This window comes from Sciurus carolinensis, chromosome 1 (assembly GCF_902686445.1).
Source record: "Sciurus carolinensis chromosome 1, mSciCar1.2, whole genome shotgun sequence".
Lineage (NCBI taxonomy): Eukaryota > Metazoa > Chordata > Mammalia > Rodentia > Sciuridae > Sciurus > Sciurus carolinensis.
Window position 1 is genome coordinate 128,508,900 of NC_062213.1, and position 24,539 is coordinate 128,533,438.

Sequence of the window (24,539 nt, forward strand, 5' to 3'; positions counted from 1 at the left end):
GTAGACTACAGTCCTTTTTAGTACCCCTTGTGTGTGTGAATGTGTGTGTGTATGTGTGTGTGTAAGAGAGAGAGAGAGAGAGAGAGAGAGAAAGAGAGAGAAACAGATCTGTCTTGTTTAACAATTTTCAAGTATTTTTAAAACACTTTTTTACAACTCTGGATTACTAATTTGACACACAGTTATTTAAGGTACATTCTTTTTATGCAGATAGATAAGATGTTTTATTTGAAACTTGTGATATGTCTTTAATTTTTGTAAACATCTTTACCAATAACTGTGACCAGTTGCCTAATTTACTAAATTTTAAAAGCTGCCAGAGGTAAACAGAATGACTTTGATTAAGTAAACTGCAAGAGTGATAAGATTTGTTAGGCTAATAGCTTCTTCAGTTAGTGATTTATAAAAGAGCTGCCCAAACAAGACACTTGAATTTTTTGTTTAATTTTGTTGATGGCAAAAATTAGGTATAACAGTAGTGCTAAAAAATTATCATAAGTTCATTTTACAAATTACACATTTAAGGATTAATATTAGATAGGTTGAAACTAGTTTTAAGTGCAGAAATTTATTCTTAAATAATTTGGAATTAACAAAAGAATATTGAATAAAGGAACTTAAAAGCAATTAAAAAGTATTGGGGCACCCTATTTATATAATCAGAAAGAACAATAGTAGAAATACAACTTTTATTTCAGTTTTATGTAATTTTGCCTTCATTCAGCTTCATGTACTTTTTTTTAAAGATAGCATTTTAGAGATAGATCTAAAAATTTTTTTCTTTGAAATAGTGCAGCAACCTATAGTTATTTTTGTTTCTATAAAAATCAGTTGTAACTTTTATTAATATATGTCCATTGTTTCTGCAAATTCATTATTCATTCTGCAAATAGTTTAAGTAGTCCATCCTTTCTGTTGTAACAAACTGTGCTGTGAGCAGCGTAAGAGATAACAAATGATTAACAAACAAGACAAGGTCTTAGTTTCCTTAAGATTGTAGCCTAAATGGGAAGATATGAATTATCTATTTGTACTGTGATAAGTACAGTGACGAAAAGTGTAGGATGCTCTAGAGCATCTGTAGGGGATTCTGTTCTAGTTTGGTTGTGGTGGTTGTGGGGCCTTGGGAATGATACAGGAAAGTTTCTCTGAGGAAGTGACCTTTGAGTGAGATGAGAGTGAGTCAATGAAGAAGAAGGAATATTGCAGGCAAATGAATCTGTGTGTAGACTGGACCCTGAGTTGAACAATAGGTGTTTTTCAAGCTATGCTGTCGTGACTCCATTACATGTATAAAGCCAATTTAGTGAGTTGCAACCAAGGTTTACAAAAATGAAATGGAATAGAATGAAAAACTCTTGAGTACACCTCATGGATCCTTATCTAGAATCTGTTTTATGAAAGACAAATGGATTCTTAGACATACCACATACCAACATTATATACTAATATATATATATACTGGTCATGATGTAAAATTGTTTCTTACTATGGGTTACAGTAAATAAATAGTTAAAAGAATGAAAAGGAGGTGTGTATGGAAGGAGTTTCGACAGCCAGGAGTGTGACTCCAGATGACATTGCAGAGGCAGGCAAGAGCCTTATCTCACTTTGAACCTCACAGAGCCTTACATTTTCTCACTTGGCCTTTGGAAGGGTTTGAGCAGAGAAATGAAACCATGAGGTTTATGTTTGAAAAGTTTACTCACTACATTTATAATGGAACAAGAATGGTTCTGGAATAATCATTAGGAAATTAGTTCAGCACCTCAAGCAAGAAATGATAATTCAGTAGCATGGTAGCAGCAGAAATAGAAGTGGATAGACTAGAGAACTGTAATCACAGGGAAAAACCAAATCTATGGAATTGGTACTATTGGTAACCAAATTGGTAACCAAATCTATGGTATGTACTATTATGCTATAATAGTACATAATGTAATAATGTGTCTTACAAATAATGAAAATATTGCATAAAACTTTCTACTGTGGATTCATAGGAGTCCTTAGTCATTTTACATTTTGAAAGTATCCAAGTATTTAAGACAAGATATTTGAAAAATCTTTTAATGATAATGCTTGGGCTAATTCTAGTCATTTCCTTTTTGATTTCTAGAAATTTTAAAAAACTAGGGCTTTTAATTCTGGAAAGTTAAAATAACGATGAAGAAGAAACAAAGTAAGATTCTCTTGAGTCCCAGTGGGCCAGGATTAGATATTTTAACATAAAAATTTCTAAATTTTGTGATCCCTTTTAATCTTTACACAAACCTATAAGTAAATTGTACAAGTCATACATCTAGAAGATATTAGAGCCAGGATTCAAATCTAATTTTTTTTTAAATTCCCAAACATTGCCTTTTCACTATTATATCCTTAAGTTACCAGAACTATTACTCTAATAATAAGACGTTTATTTGTTCAGTCAGGATACATCAGATTAGGGGACATCCTCAGAATTTGTTTTCAACAAAAATGTTCTTCGTGATACTTGATAACCCAGAATGTCAGTGTGGTATGTACATATATATATATATCACTAGAAAAAATAACTTTAATTGAACTTCTTTTATGTGCTCAATGGATATTTATATATTATTGTCTCATTTAATTCTATAAGATAAGCTCATGAGGTAGGTGTTGTCAGGGTGTTTTTCTGATTTTATAAATGAACATACCAAAGTAAAGAGATAACTTACAGCTTCTTAGGTCATGTAGTAAATGATGGAGGAGGATTTTAAAAACACATTTCTTTTTTCAAAGTCTGTATTTAATCTTTATTTTTGAAGGTGGTATTATAGAGGGAAAATGCTACGTGATGTTTCAAAACAACTTTTACAATTTAAAAAATATTCTATATCTTAGGAATTAAGAGGAAGTTAAGGCAGATCTATCTAGAATTAACTCTTAAGTTCGTCATTTATCAGTTGTGAGCATAGACGTATTTTTTTAACCTCTAGACCTCAGGTTCCTCTCTTATGAAATGAAAAGAATGATAGTTTGCATATTGTAGCATTTTCAGGATATGGACACTTAAAAAATGGAAGTTATAATTCATAGTATAGCTTTTTATTCATTTGTTTTTAAAAATTAAAAAAAAAATAGAATACTAAGGTGGACTCTTGGCAATTTGTGAAAACCTAATGTGTTTCCCTGGCTGATGTAGTATTTGTGTTTCTCTCTCTTTTTGTTTCTGTTTTTGTTTTTGTTTTTGTTTTTGTTTCTTGCCTCCTTAAGGATTTCAGTTTTTCTGACTGTTAAATGAGAGGATGATTGCTCACAAACAGAAAAAGGCAAAGAAAAAACGCGTTTGGGCATCAAGCCAACACTCTACTGATGTTGCAGCTTCTGAAATGGGGCTCAAGTCCATAAGTTCCAACTCCATTTTTGATCCGGACTACATCCAGGAGTTGGTGAATGATATCAGGAAGTTCTCCCATGTGTTACTATATTTGAAAGAAGCTATTCTTTCAGGTTTGTCAACTGTTTTCTCTTAGCATTCTTACTGGATAGGTTGTAAAATTTTAAATGCCAGCCTCCCTACAGATAAGTGTGTACACAATGGTAGAAACAGGGTATTATTCTGCTTTAGTTATTTGTGGTTAATTTCCTCCCCAAATGTTTGATATTTTCAGTGAAAACCATTTTATAGTCGAATAATTGTGCAGTTGAGGAATGATATTGTCCAAGCCATATTGTTATATTGTGTGCATGTATGAATATGGAACAACAAATTCCATCATGTACAACTGTAATGTACCAATGAGAATAATGGGGGGAAAAATTTAAAAATAAATAATAGTGCAGTACATAATGAAAATATTGGTAAGGGTGAGGAAACAAGAGTACCAAAAAAAAAGAAAAAATAAGTCTTTTGTTCTAGGGAGTTTGGTCCAGGATAATTTGAGACCATTGGAATCTAAACCACCTTGTTAAAGCAATGCAGCACATTGAAGGTCTTCAATAAGCAAGCTAATATTTATGATGTAGATTGTTGATGGTTTGGCCTTAATTCAGCTTTCCATATTGTTGCCAAATTTAAAATGATTGTATTTGAATGAAATTTCTTCCCTAATATTCAACTTAATTCTGTTTTGCTGATCTGTAAACTCTTCTTAAATTAAGGGATAATCACAGAAGTTGTCTATAGATAATGGGATTTAGTTATCATGAAGTGAAGAATTATATGTCCCTGACTTAAGTCTTTAAACTTTTAGTGTTTCTTTAATATCAAAATTTGATGTCAGTGATAATTAATAGTTGAGACACAGCTCCTGTTCTTTTGTGATAAGACGCAGTTCATTTCCATGTTCATAATGTTATGTTATAGAAACTGAAGATTATGCTTCACTTTTATTGTGTTTATATGAGACTTCCTGAGCCTTCTTAGGAATTTGTGAGGTTTCAACAAATCTTTATGTGTATATATGTTTAATGGTTATTTTCTGATATGCATTTTGAAAACCAGAATCTGAAACCACATCTCATGTTTATATTAGTTTGAGTTTATTTCTAACCTAACTATAATGTTCAAGTTGAAATTCCCAAAATGATTGAACTAGAATTGAAGCCTCCAAAAAAGAAAAAAATGATTTTTTTCTGGCATTGAGGCTTGAACCCAGGGCCTCATGCATGATAGGCAAGTACTCTACCACTATACAACCTCTGTAGCCCCAAAGCCACAAAATTTTAGTGTTTGAATTTTCCTTAAAGCAGCAATCATATGTAATTCTTTTGAGATTATGTGTAAAAAAAAAAAAAAAAAAAAAAAAATATATATATATATATATGTGTGTGTGTGTGTGTGTGTGTGTGTGTGTGTGTATGGGGTTTTTTTTGGGGGGGGACCACAGATTAAATCCAGGAGCACTTGACCACTGGGCCACGTTCCTTGTCTCTCCCTCCTTTTTTCTTTAATTATTTATTTATTTTGAGACAGGGTCTTACCAAGTTGCTTAAGATCTACCTAAGTTGCTAAGGCTGACTTTGAACTTGAGATCCTCTTGCATGACTGTCCTTCCTGGATATTAACAGGCATGCCACCACACCTGGCTCCAGACATTGTAAATGTTATTAGAAAGAAGTTGCTCACATTCCTGTTAATTTTGATAGGTTGATTTCGAAGTCCAAAACGGATGATTAAATTTAGTAAAAGTAACTTATTATTATGGAAAATATCCTAAATACATTAAATATTTTACTGGTAACAAACTTCTTACTTAAATAAATGTGCCATTTATTTAAAGGAGCCTAGTTTTATAATAAAGATTTATTCTTAACTGGCTTAATTATTTAAAATTTATTGTTAAGTTTGCATGTAGTAAATTTTGTTCTCTTTGATGTACACTTCATTATTGGGTTAATTTATTTATTTATTTTTTTTATTTTTACAGACTGCATTTTGATTCATTGTACACAAATGGGGTACAACTTTTCTTTTTTTCTTTTCTTTTTTTTTTTTTTTTTTTTGTGGTACTGGGGATCAGGGCCTTGTGCTTGCAAGACAAGCACTCTACCAGCTGAACTATCTCCCCAGCCCACAACTTTTCATTTCTATGGTTGTACACAATGTATATTCACACTATTTACTGGGTTAATTTTTAAGGTGAAATTTAAATTGATATATTCACTGACAAATCATATATTTTACCTCAATCTAGGGTAAAACATGATGTTATTTAATGTATCAATGTAAGTACATTTTCAATAATATAAGATTTTTAGTTAGGATTTCTGTTTGTTTATTTTCTTTGGGAGATTTATATCTTTTAAAATCCTCATCTTATGTAGGTATCCCTTGTTTCACAGATTTTAAATGGTGGTAATTTAAAACAAGTTGAGGGGTTGGGGATGTAGCTGTTGGTAGAGTGCTTGCCTCTCATGCACAAGGCCCTGGGTTCAATCCCCAGTACCGCAAAAATAAATAAATAAATAAATAAATAAAGTTGAGCCACTTCTTATTGGCAAAAAAATTTTTTAGCAGTTTTAATTTGTGAGTAGACAATTCAGAGAATAGGAAAGAAGAGGATTGGAAACCATCCTTAGTGAGAAAAGAGAAAAATGCTAATAAGATACAGGAGACTATCCCTTCAGATAAAAGGATATATATAGAAACACATTTATGCACTGAAAATTAAGTTTAAAAATGTGTGTGGACATTATCCTTTTAATAATAAACGTGCTAGTACTTTAACTTAAATAACAGATGTCACTAATTATTGAAAAGCTTGTAAATTAATTTTTTAAAACCCAGCAAAACAATTTTTTTGATAACCAACTCTCATCCTAATGAGATTAATCTTACTGCTTGGTTTTTCAATCAGATTTAAAAAGATCCATGTATGCCATGTCAGAATGAATTTTGAATTTAACAAGAATTTGTTTTCTCTGTCTTTGGAAGATTGTTATCCAAATCTGAAAATTACTATTTAGTTAATTTGAGTGACTGGAACCTTTTTGTTGTGTTTTCCTTAAGCAAGGAAGTATATATAGACATATAATGAATCCCATTATAAAAGATTAGGAGAATGTTATAATATGCTTGTGTTTGAGTTTGATCATGATTTTTAGCTTCTTAGATTAACAGACTATTTCTTATTACCTGAGTAGTTATTATAAGGATCACATGAAATATAATCATCAGGAAAACAGATAAAATGTTTAAAATGCTGTAACTCTTTGAGATAGTATTATTACTTATGTTTCTATAAACATGAACCATGTGTATTGGGAACAATTCCTGAACTTCTGTAGTTACCACCACAGCAATAAACAAGGGCCAGACAGCAAAGAGCTGTTTCACTATTCCCTTTTGATATGAAGGAACCTTGTCATTATTCTGCCAGTGACTTTGACAGTACTTCAGATTTTTGGCATTGTTTATTACCTTTTAAGTCACATCTGTTAGCTGTTAAAAAACTGGAAAGTTAGTCTTTAAGAATAAAAAGTGTGGCTAGACAAGGTACCTTTTGGTCTAATCAGAATACCCTTTTTAATGAATACTTCAGTTGTAATGAGGCAGTAATGTACAAAGTCACTTGACTATTGCCTTAGGTGTTCAGTCCTTCTGTTAAAACTAGTCTTAGATAAGTAACTTTCTGATTGATTTATGGTAATATTTCTATCTCCCCAAATGAGTTATAGAAACTATCATTCCTGATCCAAATATCTAAAATTCAAAACTTTTGAGTATCATGGCAATGGAAAAAAAAAGTTTCAGATTTTAGAGCGTTTTAGATTTTCAGATTAGGGATATTGAACTGGTAAAATCTGTGCAAATATTCCCAAATCTGAAAAATTCCAAAATCTAACATATTTCTGTTTCCAAACACTTTAGATAAGGGATAATCAACCTCTATTTTTGTACATGGTACTTTCCATTTTATAGAATATTTTTATATGCAAAGAAATTTATTCATTCTGCACCCATAAAGACAGGTCCTTTTAGCCACATTTTACCAATGGAGATGTATGTATAACTAAGATTGTATGATTTTTGTCAACTTCTTATTGCTGATAAAAAATGGTCTTATTTGGAGCCCCAGAGGTCATTCATACAGAACTGTATATTTTTTCCAGGCTATTGCACCTGCTTTACATGGCAGGCACCCTATAAAAACACTGCTCAGTTTTCATTATTTCACTAGCTAATTCTATACTCTGTGGGGATTATTTAAATTTGCATTGTCTAATATGGGAGCCATTAGATATACATGACTATTTGAATTTAATTAAAGTAAGAAACAACTCCTCAGTTGCAGTAGCTACCTTTTATATGCTCAGTAATGCATGTTACTGGTGGTTACCATATTAGAAAGTAAAGATACAGAAAATTTCCATTATTTCAGAAATTTCTGTTGGATAGTACGCATATAGACATTTGGTCTTTATAATTATTGAGAATACTAAGATGAGTTCTTGCATTATAAATGTTTTTTATTTCTAGAGCGTTTTTTTTAAACCTAGGAAAGTTGTTTATTAATAATAAGCAAATGTTTAAATTTTTACACAGAGACAGAAGTCCATTTGGGATCCCTTTCCTTGAGTTGGTTTTGTAGTGTGTATTTCCTTCTTGATTTGAACCAGCAGATAATTTTCTAGCTAGGTTATATAATTTGGTTAATTGACAGTAAAGGATGGCAGAAAAAACTCTGGAAAGAGAATCATGTCATCCAGCGTCTAGACCTAGTTCTGCTGCTACTGCTTTGGAATATGACTTAAGTCATTTAATCATTTGTTAAGAATGAGTTACTTGGACAAGCTTCCGTCAGTTTTATGATTTTGTGAATCAGAATTTGATTCAAGTTGGAGATTATATGTCATTTTGAATACTTTTCAGTTTGAAGCTGAAAAACACAGCCAAATATTTGTTTTCAAAGTATGAAATGCTTATTATAGGGTATCCTCTTTTCTCTCCACGCTCTAGAATGTTTTCATGACTTTTGTAATGAAAATTTTTCACAAATTTGTATGATAGCTATCTTGTGAGAGATCTGAAGACTATGAAATCACTCCATTCTTACTTGGATAGGAAAAGTAGAGTTTGGCAATTCCCTTTCCACTACTTGTGTGCAGGGTGAGATTGCCGTGTATTCTTATACATGTAGCAGATATAGAATTTGAAGTTTTAGATCTCTGTCCAGTATCATTAAGGTACATTATGAATAATTATAGGGATAAATCTACATCTTATATTAAAGCACTGAAGGTACTCACCTATGCATATATACTTTGTGTTTAATTATAATACTTTAGATTAATGTATGTTCAGTGTAAGTACTAATTCAGGTTTATGGTTGCTCCCTGAGGAATAGTGTGTTCTGAATTTCAATTAACTGATTTACAAATGCTCTTCTAGCTTTTTCAGTAATTTAAAAGCATACCTTTGTGATATACTTTACCATTTTCAGGTGGAGCATCATTCAAGGAAATTCAAAAATCTGTGAATTTTAAAGGTGCAAGACTTTTTAATTTGTCTTGAAAGAATAGTGCAGAATACCTCATTTTTTTGCTACTCAGTGCTTGAAAGTGTTAAGTGCCATTATAAAATGTTATAAGGAGAAACCAGTCTAATAATTCTTACAGGTTTTTCATTTAGTTTATTAGATATTATTTTAAAATGGATTTTAATGAAAGTTTACAGTTGTTAACTATGGGGTCTTATTTTTCTGTTTTGTTGTGTGTTTTGGTTTGTCTTTTAAATAGGCAAGAAAGGGAGATAAAATTTATCCTAAGTTTCAGATAAACTAGTTAAGTTCATGGATTTTTAAAAATGCCTTCTAATTTTTAGTGCTCATTTTATTTTGTAAAAGCATAACTTATTTTATAAGTGATATCTTCTGATGAATTCTAGATCCTAGATTTTACAGAACTGTAGTTGGAATAAGTATGTTAACTTTTTAAGCAGATTTTACTAAATAGTAGAAGTGAAATGAAAAAGCTTAATATCATTAAATGTTTTGTTGTGAGAGATTCTTTATAAATTTGCACTTTCAATTACTGTCTTGTAGATTAATCAACACCTTCCCCCACAGGTTGAATATACAGTAAGTTAGGTAAATATATTTTTCCCAGAAAAATTTCAGTGAGTGTTAATTTTACCTCATTGATAATTCTTAATTTTTGCCTGAAAGTGTGCCACAAGTTTTGTGGTATAGTAGAAAAATTAAGTTGCTATCCTCAGATGTGTTGTGCTATCTTCTAGAAGTCATCCTCTTTAGAAGTGATTTCTAACAGGTATCACTTAGGAGAAATGAATGTGAATGTTAATAGTGACAAAAAGATGTGAAATGAATCTTTGAGGAGTAAAGTATGAAATACAAGTAACTCATTTAATACACCTCTACCAGTTCTTAGGGGATTGTGGTCATCTGTGCTTGCCAAGAACTGTTTACATAATTTAATACTATTTATAGTAACAACTGGCATGTTCATTGAAAGTTAAAGCCTGTTAAATCAAATGTTATGGAGTATCCGTCATTAAGCTTTAACTTCTTTAACCATGTGGCAGTGTGTTATAGTGTTAAGAACACAAACTTCAGAGCCAGAATACCTGACAAACTTCAGAGCTAGAATACTTGAGGTTGGAATCCTCATTTCTACTACTTGCTAGTTAGCTATAACCTTTGTGCCTCAGTTTCTACATCTGTTAAAAGGAGATAACAGTATCTACATCACTGGATTTTTGTGACAATAAATGAGTTTAGAGCAGTAAATGAGTTTTAAGGTGTCAGCAGTTATTGTTTCTATAGTCCCCAGGTAGCTAGATAAAACTGCTGTTCCTTAGGTTTCATTTCCTGTAAATTCATAAGTTATTACAGCAAAAAATATGAGTTTCCTAGTGATGAGTTCTGATACTTTTTCCTCCTTGTTTTTTTCATTGCTTTCCTTAGTTAGGTTAAGCTGAATTAACAAGACTGATTTTAAAATTATAGTCAGTTTTTTTTAAATAAAGGAAAACAGTTTTTTTTCCATTTATTTACTTAAGCATTTCCATGAAACGTTTGCAATATAAACAGTACAGTATTGTGTTAATGCATGAGAACCAAAAAACATGAGCTGACTGATTTGTTTTTACTTGATAAACCAAACGAAGCAGAAAGTAAATGGCACAAATAGGTAAAACAATAATTAAAAGGTTATCATATTACAGGGATAGCAGATAAATAAGTAAACGTTGGGATACTTTTTTACTGTTCTAGATTATTGGTGTTAAGACTTTGGTTGAATTTCATTATATTTGCATGTATAAAACCTTTGTAGTGTTAATTAAACTTTATTATATATTTACAGTGTGGCCACTATGACATTTAAAAATATCCTGTATAGTTATAGAACAAAATTAAATACTATAAGTTAACAGGCATAGAAGTATTTATATAAAATATATGCTTAATGACTTATTTCTAAGTAATTTATTTAGATTTCACATATAAAATGAAATTGGAACTTTAATGTTTCTTTTTCGTTAACTAAAACATTAAGACTTGCCTATAGATGTTTGTTACTGAATGTAATTTTACCTGAGGCACATCTGCTTTCAAAGATACTTAGTTTGAATGGCTTACAGATTTACTAGTAATAATCTTTATTTGTATATTAAGACTATAAGCAATTTCATTTCTATTAACTTATTTGATATTCACAACAATCATTTAAGGTAGAATAGGTATTCTTATCAATTCTTTTACTGATGATGCATCTAAGATCAGAGAAACCAAGAGTTGGATTGGAACCAGATTTCTTAATCTAAGTTCTTTGTCTTCTAACATACCAAGCAGCCACTTTATTCAGTATTGGGAAAGAACAGTTACTGCCTCTTGCTTTACTCATTGTGTGACTGTTTTATTTTGTGGGGCCAGGGCAGGGGATATTTAGTGTTGATGAAGGAGCTGTTTAAACTCCTTCAAACTTTTTTTTTTTTAAGTTAGATTTTAGTTTAAGAGGTTTCTTTGCTTCATTAAAGAGAGTTTGGGGTAGCTTTATTCTATGGGAAAAAAAAGATTTGGTAAAAATGGAACTTTTTTTTTTTTTTTTTTAACTTTTATGGCACTGATAGTTGAGGACTTGCTAATTTATAAAGTCCCAGGTGAAGTATTACCAGGATATACTGATGTCCTAGTAGTTGACCCTTTTGCCCAAATATATATGAAAGCTTATGAATCTGTGATTAACATATTCTTTAGTTGACATATTCATTAACAATAATTTATAGGCTTCAGAAATATGTTTAAGCATAGGAATTGTAAGTATAGTGTAGTTTATTAGTTTTTCTGAAACATGTTTCTCAATAACTCAGTGACTGTTTTTCAGTAAGTTGTTTTGGAACAACTTCAATATCTTTTTATAAAGACTTTTAGGAAAAAGGAATTTCAATTTAGGTATTTTTTGCTGACAGTTATTGGAGTGTTTATAGTAATTTTAAGAAAACTGATAGCAGGGATTCTCATGACATCTGTGAAAAAAAAATTGAAGATCCCAAAGATCTTCCATTTGTGTATTTTATATCTGTTACATATTACCTACCATATTAGAAATTAAAACTGAGAATATTGAAAAATATTTAATAATTTTGAAATATACCGATGTCTGTATATTTGATTTCCTTGACTCTGAGAAGACCAGAATTTATTACCTTCATTTATTTAGACATTTAGGTCATTAGTGTTTTATAGTTCTTACTTAATATCCTATACTAATTCTGAATATTGGAGGTGGTTGTTGACACTCATTTAAAATCAAACTCTTTTGGCCTGAAACTTCAAAATAAAATAATATATTCTTGTGTATTCGTTAAGTATATTGATGTCTGTTTATTTTATTGTGGATATTAGAAATGAAGTTTTCTCTTTGAAGACTAACTATAAGCTTTGGGTCATAACAAAAACATGAGATAATTTATAAAGAGAAGTTTATTTTAGTTCACAGTTCATTATCATTTAACACCCCATGGTTTGGGACCTGTGGTGAGGCAGCACATCTTTGTGGCAGCACACGGTAGAACAAATCAAGCTTCAGAACAAAAGAGAAGAGAAGAAATGGAATGAACTGGAGTCCCACAGTCTTCTTTAAGGACACATCCCCAGTGATGAAGGCCCACCTCCCAAGAGTACCATTCTGGGAACCAACATAGGCCTTTGGGGAATATTTAGCATCTGTACTATAGCACTAATATAGATTAGGTTTCTTGTGAGGCACTGGATTCAATTCTCAGCACCACATATAAATAAATGAATCAAATAAAGGTCTATCAACATCTAAAAACATAAAAGAATGCAGTACAATTTTCTGTGATGATAATCACTCAACCTTGGTTTTGGTAAGTAGGCAGAAATACTAGTACATACTAGCTTTAGCGTACAGAGAAGAGACTTGGTGCAAAACTGGGATAACATAGGAAGTCTGAAATGTTTTACATTTTTTTTTATGACTATCAAGTAGTATTATTTTCCCAGAAGTTTCTTTTATTTCAGTGGGTTCTATTTCAGAGCCAACCTTTGTAACCTATGTCTTCTGTTGCTTAAAATAATAGGAACTGCAAATTTTTATAGAGGGTTTACTATGTTCTAGCAACTATTCTGAATGCTTTATATGTTTTAATGCATTTAATCTAACAACTCTATGAAGTAACTCTCATTATCTTCTCTTTATAGGTGAGGAAAGTAGGCAAAGAGAGATTAAGTAACTTGCCCAAATTTCTCACTTTGGAGGTAGAATTTGAAGTCAGGGAGTCTGGTTCTAAAAACTATGCTTTTTAATCACTGTGCTGTATTGGCTTAACTAAGTAAACCTAACATCCCCAATTACAAAACAGTTATTTATTTAACGAATATAATTTGTTAAGCTGCATATTCACATTTCCCCTAAGGATTAAAAATTACAAATGATTTTTTAAAAAATTATGTTTATGGGGAAAGTTCCAGATGTACATAAAATTCCTAAAATCTTTGACCAGCTTATATTTCATTTTAAAAATAGACTTTGATTTTTAGAACAGTTTTAGATTTACAGAAAAGTTCAGACAATGTATGGAGTTCCCATATAATCCAATGTCCATTTTGCCTTATTTTGTAACCTCTTTTATCTGTTTGAATCAGTATTTGACAATAACCAACAATAATGCTACCTTATTATTATACAATGTTCATAGTTTATTCAAATTTTATAGTTTTCCCCCAAATGTCCTTTTTTGTCCTATTACAGTACATTTAATTGTCATGTCTCCTTAGGTCCTCCTTGGCTCTTAAGTTTCTCAGACTTTTCCTCATTTTTGGTGAGGAAAGTTTCAAGGAGTACTAACTAGATATTATGTAGTATGCCCTTTGGTTAGAATTTTCTGATATTCTCATCATTGGACTGAGGTTATGAAATATTGGGAGAAAGATTACAGATGTAAAGTGTTGTTTTCATCACAGCATCTCAAGGGTACTTGCTACTAACATGATTTATCATTGTTATTGTTGACCTTAATCAACTGTCTTAAGTGGTGTTTTTCAATTTCTGCACTGTAAAATTACTGCTCGTATCCTCCCATGCATATTGTACTCTTTGAAGGAAGTCAGTATGCATAGCCCATACCTCTCTGAGGGCAAAGTATCTAAATAAAGTATTTAGTATTCTTTTACACAGAGGTTTGTTTCTTCTCCATTTATTAATTTATTCAGTAATTTATATCAATATAAACATAGATGTTTATACTTTAGCTATAAGTCAATACTGTTTTTTGCTCCAATTGTTTCAGCTTTGGACAGAGGGAACCTTTTTATTTGACTTTTGTATTCCTTTGACATACCCTTTTCACTTTCTTTTTAAATTTTTTATTGATGCATTATAATTGTACTTAATAGTGGGGATTCATTATGCCATATTCGTACACGCACATAACATCATTTGATCAAATCTAATTACCCAGTACTCTCCCTTTCCCTCCCCTCTTCCTTATCCTGATCTGCTGGCTCTACTAATCTTTTGATTACCAAGTGCCTTATAGTTATACATACAAGCAGGATTAATTGTGGTATATTCATACATGGACATAGCATAATTTGATAGATTTTGTTCCCTGCTACATCTCCATGCCCTCTCCTCCTCCCTCCTTCCCCTCTTCCTTACTTTCTGGCACTATTTTTTTTTTTTTTTTTTTTTTTGGACGGTGCTGGGGATTGAACCCAGGGCCTTGTACTTGCAAGGCAAGCGCTCTACCAACTGAGCTGTCTCCCCAGCCCTATGTGATGCTTTTGATTCAGCTTGTATATATCCTGCTCCTGCCCTAGAATTAGCCATTTCTCAAAGGAGCTCTGATGCCTTTTATTGGAGAATGGTTCAGGAACCAAGACCTGGGTTCTAGGTATACTTGTTGCTACTAGGGTGTCATTTGTTAAGACCCTCTTAACTGACAGCAAGGAAATACATATGTCTATGCTCATCCATGTATCCATACCCATATATCCATAAGTATTTCTATATGTAACCATTTATATCAAGTTGAACATCAGTTCCTATTGAAGTTTCCAACTTTAATCCATCACTACTTGCATTATTATAGTCTCCTCCCTGTTTATTTCTGAATTCCACTCTTAACACTGAAATGTCTGTATCCCACCATATTATCTATTTATTCAGTTGTTCATTTACAGTGTACATGTATAATGGTGTCAGTTGTAAACCCAAATTCCCATTGAAAAAACTTTTTTCAATTGGAGTGCGGTACTCAAGAGTATTTCCTTTGCCCTTAGTCTTACCCATTTAGTCTACTTATTTCCAGAGTTACTTAGACTAGTACTAATCTCCTGGTTTGTTTCTCTCTCCCCCACCAATAAAATTTGATAGATGAATGAATCAGATTTTTTTCCTGGAAGGTACTGTTTTCTCTCTTGTTTCTAGCACTACCTGAACTACTCTATGTTGCTTCTCTCTGAATACTCTTTGCCCTGATATCCCAGCTCTTTATCTTGTCTGCCCACCACCCTTGCCCCTTACTCCTCTTTTCCTACACATTTATTTCACTCTTGATAGTGCTGTTAATAAATGGACTATTTTATGGATTATGTTGGAATATTTTTATTTTTTATGCTGTAGAAACTTTTCATTTTGGTGTCTTTCAACATTTCTGAAAAAATGATTAATTTGTTTAATTATCTTTCTGCATTTTTGAAAACATGAGTAATAGGTTTAATTCTAACTCCAAATTTCAAAAAAATATTTTTGGTTTTTAGGCTGAACTATTTCAGTAGGGAGGCAGTATAACATTAAGAGCATGGATTCTGGAATTATATGTGCTGGCTTTAAATTCTTGCTCCATAGTTTAATAACTCAGTAAACTTAGGTTAGCCTCAGTTCTCTCATCTGTACAGGAGAGAACTTAGGGTTTTATAGGTAATAAGATCTTAAACATTAAATGGGATAATATATCTTTTTTTAAAACATTTTTTTAGATGTTGATAGGCCTTTATTTTTATTCATGTATAAGATTGCTTCAGAGTCTTAAAGGTGGTTGATAATACATACTGGTTTGCCTGGGGTGATAAACCAGAATATGCCTATTATGCTGACATGATTATAAAGAGCATCCTCCTTTTTACTCATTAAAGTATTTTGGTTTGGATGATAACTTATGTGCTCACTTAATTTTGGGAGGTTATAAAACTCTTATCTGCATCCCTCTGGCAGGGGTGATACAGAAGGCTAGGATTAGACTAGTGGGTCCAGGGAAAGGTGCACATCAGCACTGCTTCACTGCAGTGACTGAGCAAAATAGTAAGCTTGGTATAATCCTTTCTTGCTTTTTTTAGGAGTAGGCAGAAATCTGGAATTTTCAAAATGGTTCACCCAATTTTTCATCACTATCAACTAGTTAAATTTTTCTAAAAAGCACAAAAATTCATTAAAGATCTATACATTTTATCACTTATAATTTATATTGCAGTTTCTTAATGTGCATGTCAAATGATGATCCTTAAGCCTGAAAGTTAACTATTTCCAGTTAACTGATAATTGCTCAATGGAAAGATTGAATTCTAATGTGGAAATTGAACATTATTTTTAAACATACTAGTTATGTAAACATATCAAAATTTCTATGCCTTTTAACGTTGTTATGACATGTATTAAATACATGATAGTAAAAACTGTAAGACAGGAAATACCTTGTATGGTTGTTTCAGGGAAAATCTAGAGAGCATATGTAGATTGAGGAAAATGAAAAAGCTAGTGCTAAATTGACCATAATTGTGAGAGTCTCTGAAATCCTTAATGAATTAAAATGACCAAGAATTTTCTGAATGTAACGTAATTGCAGCAGTAGAAATAGAAGTGAATGGGAAGTAGTCAAAAATTGTGGAATACTTTCAATGCTTTCCACGTGAAACATGTTCATGTGATCTTTTGTAGCTTAGATTTACAGAACTCTTTGGAAATAATTTGTTTTTTCCTTTTTTAAGACTGTTTTAAAGAAGTCATTCATATCCGTCTGGATGAGCTTCTCTGTGTTTTAAAGTCTATAATGAATAAGCATCAGAACCTCAATTCTGTTGATCTTCAAAATGCTGCAGAAATGCTTACTGCAAAAGTGAAAGGTAAGGATGATATATTTAAAGAGGGTTGCTGTGGGCAGAAAGTATCCAGTGATACATTTTGGTTCATAATGACTGTATAATCATCTCCTCTGATGGCATTTGTATGAGGTGTATCAGTGAAAAGTTATGTATACTTGGATATTTAAATACTTCCACTAAATCAGCCTACAGTTTTCTTCCTCCTAAAAGTGAAAACTTTACTTGTCAATGAACACTGACTGTAAAATTACTAACTTAAACCAAACAACTGATGTTTAAAATTTGAGCTTTATGAATGAGTCCATGGTATTTTGAGGTAGTTTATTAGTGTACAAATGTCTTTGTTATGTGAGGACAAGTGGTGTTAGAAAATATTCAATTGTAGTGATTCCAGTTTGTAAAAGGAACCAAAAGGCTTAAGATTTGAAAATGAAATTAAAATTGTTAAATAAGTTTATCTTATATATGTATGTGTGTGTGTGTGAACACTTACATAGCCTATGTGTGCTAAAACAGCCAAGAATTGGGACTTTCCACTAAAGTGACTTGCCACTCAAAATTGTTAAAATTATTCTGGACTGCAGCATATAAGGATTGAAAGTGAAGGGAGAATTTAGGTAAATTAGGAGATTGTTAGAAGTAATGGGCAAGATAAGGATAAAAGTTCTGATCTAAGGCAGACACTGGGATGTGGTAGTGGTAGGTTGTTTACTGTCATCTAGAGGGGATGGGTGTCAATTGAAAAACAAGACATGTTGAACATATTAGGGGTTATGGAGAAGTTTGGATTTGAAGATGTAGACATGGGATTTGATGTATAGGTGGTAGATAATTTTAAGTGGGAAAAGTGGGTAGCTTCTTCATAACCTTTAAAGATGTGCTTAGTAACCAAATTTGTTTTTAAATAGACTGTTTACAAGTGCCATTTAACTCTACTTAGGGAAATTTGTGTCTATAGATAGTAAAATTTCCATGCTTGGAAATAGCGACCTAGTTCAATTGTTGTCAGTGGCTATTGTGTGCAGTCAGGATGTCCTGGGGAAGGAGCGGGTCTGTGGTTGGTGTCCACATTCCAGAAACAGACGAAAAGAGTGGTCTCTCAATTGCCTTGGAGATCTTTTTATCTTTGAGGCAAAGTAATCCTTTGAATATTATTTCCCATGATGACTGTCTTTATACTTCGGATTGTTACTGTTTTACTTTAAGTTGGATGAAACTTAAAGGGGGAAGATTATTTGTGAAATACACTGTTTCAGCAAGGATTTGTGAGACTAGAAAACTTTAAAAACTATTTTCTTTGGAGTAGGTTTACATGTTTTTAAATAAAACCTTCCTCCCTGTCCCTACTAATGTTGAGCCCCCCTAAAAATATGTTGATATTATAAATGAAACATATTCAGTGATCTGCAAAATGGACATCAGAACTTATTTCTTTCATTTAATGACAGTTTAGTTTTCAAAACCTGGAAAGGCAAGGTATAGGTGGAAACCACTGTTTAATGTCTATTCTATGCCAAGCAATCTAAGTGCTTTGTGTAATGCTTCAATCTTTGCAAAAAATCTGTAAATATACATCTTTGTTATTCTTATTTTAGAGAGTAATGTTAAGAAAAACTCTTGTATGACAGGATAAAAAACTGTAGGAATATGGAGATCATTTAGATCATTTAGTCTTAACACCCCTGATAACATTTTTAAAAACAACAGTGACCTAAGCAGTTGACTTGTTTTGGAGTCCTTACCCATCGAATGCATTTTTCAAGTTTGCCAGACTGCTCAAACAAAAACAAACATCCTCCTCCGACTACAGAATAACTTTAGAGTCAGGTATACATATAATGATGTTTGTATTCCCCAGGTTTGAATGTATAAAGTGCATCCACTTCCTGTACATAAGAAATGAGAAATTGAAATCTTTAATTCCCCCTACTTTTTATTGTAAATATGAAATTTACCTTGTCAAAACTTTAAAGGAAAAATTCTTAATTTTTCTCCATTCATTATAGTAGTGATTTGTATTTCCTATGTCTCCTCCTGTTTCCAAGCAGGAAGTTCAGTCTGACAAAATATTTGCAATGTGCTAAGAGAGATACAGCCTATTTTTGAAACAGATAAAGACATTTCAGAACTCAGTAATTTATGCTGTATTTAGTAGTTGTATTTTCATTTATTTAGGTTGATTTTATTATGTAGGATAAATGAAAAGAATGTTTTATTTAGATTTTTCATGTTCTGTATTTTGCCCTATATTTATAAATGGGCAAGTAGAAAAATAAACCTTAATTATACTCCCAAGATTATAGAAGCTTCATGTTTTCTCTCTGTTCTTCAAACTTGATTCTTTCGATATGCAGCCATTCACACAATTAAATGCAAATTGTGTGAGAGGGTATTAACAATGAAATTTTTTTACCTCAGCCTCTTTGCTTATCCATATCTTTCCCTAGATAAGTAATAATTGTCACTGCTTTCTTGTGCATCTTTGCAGAGATGTATTATACATATATAAGCAAATACATGTATGTATTGGTAACTTCTGACAAATGTACATTCCTGTGCAAACATCATCATAGTCATGATAATGCTTACTTCCCTTATAATTCTCCACCTTCTCTTTCACAGATTTTGATGTTTTGTTTTCATTTTCATTTGGTTCAAAATACTTTCTAATTTCTCTTCTCCTTTGGCACATGGGTCATTTGGAAGTTTGAGATTTGATTTTTCAGGTATTTGGGAATTTTACAGAGATCTTTTATTATTTATTCCTGATTTAATTCCAGGTAGTCACAGAATGTGTTTTGCCTGATATGAATACTTTCAAACTCAGTGTGATACATGTTTTATGACCCATAACATGGCTTGTTGGTAAATATTCATTTGTAAAGAACATATGTTTGCTGTTGCTAAGTGGAGTCTGTCTTGTCAAAGTGGTTGATAGTATTGTTCAGATCTCCTTACCTTTACTCTTTTTACATCTATGTGTTCTGTTAGTTACAGGAGGGTTATTGAAATCATTGGCTATTACTGTGAATTTGTCTATTTCTGTTGCAGCTCTATCAGTTTTTGCTTTATGCATTTTGAAGCTCTCTTTATTGGATGCATAAATGTATAGAATTGTTAGGTCCTCTTGATGAATTGACTCCTTCATAGTTATAAAACAATGTGGTGCCCCCCCCACCACCTGGTAATTTCCTTTGCTTGTGAATCTGCATTGCATAATATTAGGCAGTAAAGTGGAACATGGTCTTTCTTGTCTTTCTTTTCCCTCTTTTCCTTCCCTCCCTCCCTCCCTCCCTCCCTTCCTTCCTTCCTTCCTTTCTTCCTTCCTTCCTTCCTTCCATTGAACTCAGGGGCACTGAGCCACATCCCCATCCCTGTTTTGTATTTTATTTAGAGACAGGGTCTCACTTTTGCTGAGACTGTCTTTGAACTCTTGATCCTTCTGCCTCAGCTTCCCAAATAGCTGGATCACAGGTGTGGGCCACTGCCCCCAGCATCATGGTGTTTCTTGTCTGTCATTGATTACGGTCCTGTATTGTGTGATAATCCAGTGTCTTGAAAAATATTGTTTCTTAAATTTTATACAAGTTTGTTTTTCTTTCAGTTTTTTCAGGCATAATTATAACCTTTTTCTTCATCTTGGCCAGAACAGAAGTCTTAAGAATATTTTTAAAATTATTTGCAATGATTCCTAAGTTTTTCTTTTTGTTTATATAAGGGATCTTTAGGAGAATGTGATGAAATGTGTGGATCCCCTTCACCCCCCCCCACAAACCTGCAAAAGCTTATACATGTAAAATCTGATTATAATTTCATGGAGTTTATAGACTTGAGGTTTAATTCATCACAATTTAGGAGTTCTTGCTTTGCAACTCTATTTGCATATTAGAATCACCTGGGAGATCTTTTGAGAAAATATCTGTTCTTTATTCCAGAGCTTTTTTTTTTTTGGTACCAGGGATTGAACCCAGAGGTGCTTACCCACTGAGCCAGATCTCCAGCCCTTTTTTAGACTTTATTTAGAGACAGTGTCTCACTATATTGCTTAGGACCTCACTCAGTTTCTGAGTCTGGCTTTTTCCTACTGCCTCAGACTCTTGAGCCACTGGGATTACAGGCATGTGCCACTGCACCCAGCTACTAAAGACTTTTCAAATTTGCATCTTTGGTCATGGGGCTGACTTTGTTTTTAAAACTTCTCATCCAAAATTAAAAACAATTTGTAAAGCAGAGGGTAACTTCTTCTCCACATGGTTTCTCTACCTGCACCTTACTGGTGAGGATACTAGAGACCGTAGTTTACAGAGAACCGTTTGCTCCTTTTTACCAGGCTGAGTAGCATGGCTTATTTACTTAAAGGGAAAAAGCCATTTCCACCTTCAGATTTTGTCTTAGTAAATTGTGTTTGGGCTTTTATCAAGAGTGCATACAGAAGTTAAAAGAAACACTTTTCAGTTGTTTCATAATTTGCATTAACATAATGCAAAATGTCTGTGAGACAAAAGACAGCCATATGTCAGTTAACATAGATCTTAGAGCCCAAGAGCTGTTACGAACAATAAAACTATGAATAAATAGACATTTAAATTCTCTAAAGCACTGGATTTTTTAAAAATTTGTTATGTTGTGTTATAGGTTTTATATATAAACATAAAAAATTTCAGTTATTGATGGTTCATAGTAAATATGTGCTTCCTATTGATTTTAGTGAACCACAGTGTCTTTAACTGTTTTTAAAAACACCAGAAAGCAGTAAGAGAAAATAGTAAAGAACACTCTTCATGAAGAGGTCTGGTATAACAGACTCTTGACTCCAAGACAGATTGATTTCACGTTAGGTCACTTTTTATATTTGTCTAATTATGTAAAGCGTGGGGTAGAGAGTTTGGAATGCCAGCTACTTTTATGCAAACTAATTTTTTATGATTTCCTTAATGAAGAACTTGAACATCCTGTCAGTTTTGTATTTTATTAGCCCTTTGAGTTTCTGAACCTTTTGATGAAGTAATGGTAAATTTTTAAAGGATTAAATGATTTTGTATGAATCTAGTTTCAAACATTTTCTCCCTCATTTATTGTAACCAACCTTTCCCTATAGCTGTGAATTTTACAGAAGTTAATGAAGAAAACAAAAACGATCTATTCCGAGAAGTCTTTTCTTCCATTGAAACTTTGGCATTTACCTTTGGGAATATGTAAGTAGAGGACTATCATTTAAAGGTACTGGGTCTAGTGCGTTTGAGTATATTGCATGTAGGATCCATAGAAAATAAAGTATTAACTATTATAACATATTATCACAGCTTTGAAAAAAATTACATTCTGTGTTGCTGTATTAATGTATTTGGAGTTGTCTTTATAACTGTTTAGAAGCAATATTCATTTACAAGTCACTTATTCATGAGAATAGACTTCTAGGAGTTTTTTCTCAGATTCTTACTTAAAAAAGATTGTCCTAGATGACATGATTGTAAAGCCTGTGACAAAGTGTAATGATATGTATTTTTTAAAATTTTTTTTCTTTTTTTAAACATCCCTGGATAGCCTTACAAACTTCCTTATGGGAGATGTAGGCAGTGACTCATTGTTACGACTGCCTGTTTCTCGGGAAAATAAGGTAAGCTAAGTTTGTGTGAAAGTGAAGCCTTTAATATTTTTAACTGAGTGTTTCATTTATTTCCTAATCTTAATCTCAGAATTACTCCTTCATAGTTAAATTTATAAATTACCATATAATGGCAAGAAAATCAAACCAATTCATTTAAAATATAATATGATCAGTTTCTGGAGCAGTAATTTGGTAAGTGAATTGAACTATTAAAAGAGTATGATGATAATTTATAATACATAATGAATCCATCTGGTAGAAGGTCTAAAATTTTAGAAGGGGTTTTTAACCCTTTTTCCCTACTGACTTTGCCACAGATCTTGAGAATGGTGAAACTTGAAAAAAAAAAAAAAAGGAAAAAGTAAGGAGGGTAAGGAGGGTGTTAATCTTCTCACATATCATACTTTTTTCTTTTCTTTTCTTTTTTCTTTTTTTTTTTTTTTTTTGGCCAGGAAACACTTGTTAAAAACCCTGTAGGTCTTAATTCTCCCTACCAGTATCCCTATACGTTTGTTATAGGATTAGGGTTATGATTTCTAATTGGAAGAAAAATTCCTTTGAAATAATAAAACTTGAGGAATGTATGGAGAATATTGCCTTGAAGATTTATAATAGTAGGAATATTTTCAGTTGACTGAATTTTTTCACTTAGTGCAAGATATTTAAACATACTGCCTCAGGGACATACGTTGATAATTCCTTTTAAGAATGATCAGATCCAGGGGCTGGGGTTGTGGCTCAGTGGTAGAGCACTTGCCTAGTATGTGTGAGGGGTAGAGCACTTGCCTAGTATGTGTGAGGGGTAGAGCACTTGCCTAGTATGTGTGAAGCACTAGGTTCAATCCTCAGCACCACATAAAAATAAATAAAGGTCCATCAACAACTAAAAAAAAAGAATTTTTTTTCAATTGAAGAAATTTTTTTAAAAAATGATCAGATCCATTAGCAAGGCCCTAAGCAACTTAGTGAACCCTGTCTCAAAATGAAAAAAAGGCGGACTGGAGTTGTGGCTCAGTGGTTAAGTGCCCCTGGGTTTAATCCCTGGTACTAAAACACACACACACACACACACACACACACACAAATAAATAAATAAAAAAAAATAAAAAAAGATCAGATACAAAAAGGATTTCAACAAATGTGCCAGGTACTTGTATTATATCAAAATAATATAAAAACTTAAGCTGGTGCTGTAGTGCATGCCTGTAATTCCAGCAATTCAGGAGCCTGAGGCAGGAGGAGCCTAAGTTCAAAGCCAGCCTCAGCAATTTAGCAAGACCCTGTCTCAAAATAAAAAAATAAAATAAAAAGGGCTGCTGGGTGCAGTGGTGCACGCCTGGAATCCCAGTGGCTTGAGAGTCAAAACCAGCCTCAACAACTTATCAAGACCCTAAGAAACTCAGTGAGACCCTGTCTCTAAATATAAGACAAAAAAGTGCTAGGGATGTGACTCAGTGGTTAAGTGCCCCTGAGTTCAATCCTTAGTACCAAAAATAAAATAAAATAAAAAAATAAAAAGGGCTGGTGACATATCTCAGTGGTTAAGTACCCAAGATACAATTCCTGGTACCTCCAATCCACACACAAAAGAAACTTTAAGATCTTTCTTAAAATGATACAAAATATGAACATGAATGCTTAAGGCTTTTGGTATATGTATTATAACATTGCAAAAATGATTAGGACTGTTTCTAAACTTCTCTTGATGAAGGAGAATAAGGAAGAGTCTTAAAATTGTCAAATATTTTACTGTTTTTCATGTTTCTTCCTCAATTTTACCTTTTAAAATTGTTACTGATTCTTCAGAAGATAAGACATTTTATGTGTGTAGCAGGATTCTGAACAATTTAAATTCTAGGTATGAATCATATTTCCTATTC

At 32.4% G+C, this 24,539-nt stretch overlaps 1 protein-coding gene across 4 annotated transcripts in view; it reads left to right on the top strand.

Annotated features, from left to right (window-relative positions):
* Positions 1 to 24,539, top strand: part of Arhgap29 (Rho GTPase activating protein 29) — a 73,105-nt gene that overhangs the window by 14,754 nt on the left and 33,812 nt on the right. For 2 of the 4 annotated variants that reach the window (XM_047549792.1, XM_047549793.1), the window contains exons 2-5: positions 3,238 to 3,474; positions 16,938 to 17,072; positions 22,150 to 22,246; positions 22,596 to 22,668. In XM_047549792.1, coding sequence (XP_047405748.1) covers positions 3,270 to 3,474; positions 16,938 to 17,072; positions 22,150 to 22,246; positions 22,596 to 22,668 — 510 coding nt within the window. In that variant the 5' untranslated portion in view covers positions 3,238 to 3,269. The remainder of the gene's footprint in view (positions 1 to 3,237; positions 3,475 to 16,937; positions 17,073 to 22,149; positions 22,247 to 22,595; positions 22,669 to 24,539) is intronic. The other 2 variants (XM_047549797.1, XM_047549801.1) reach the window with 2 other exon arrangements.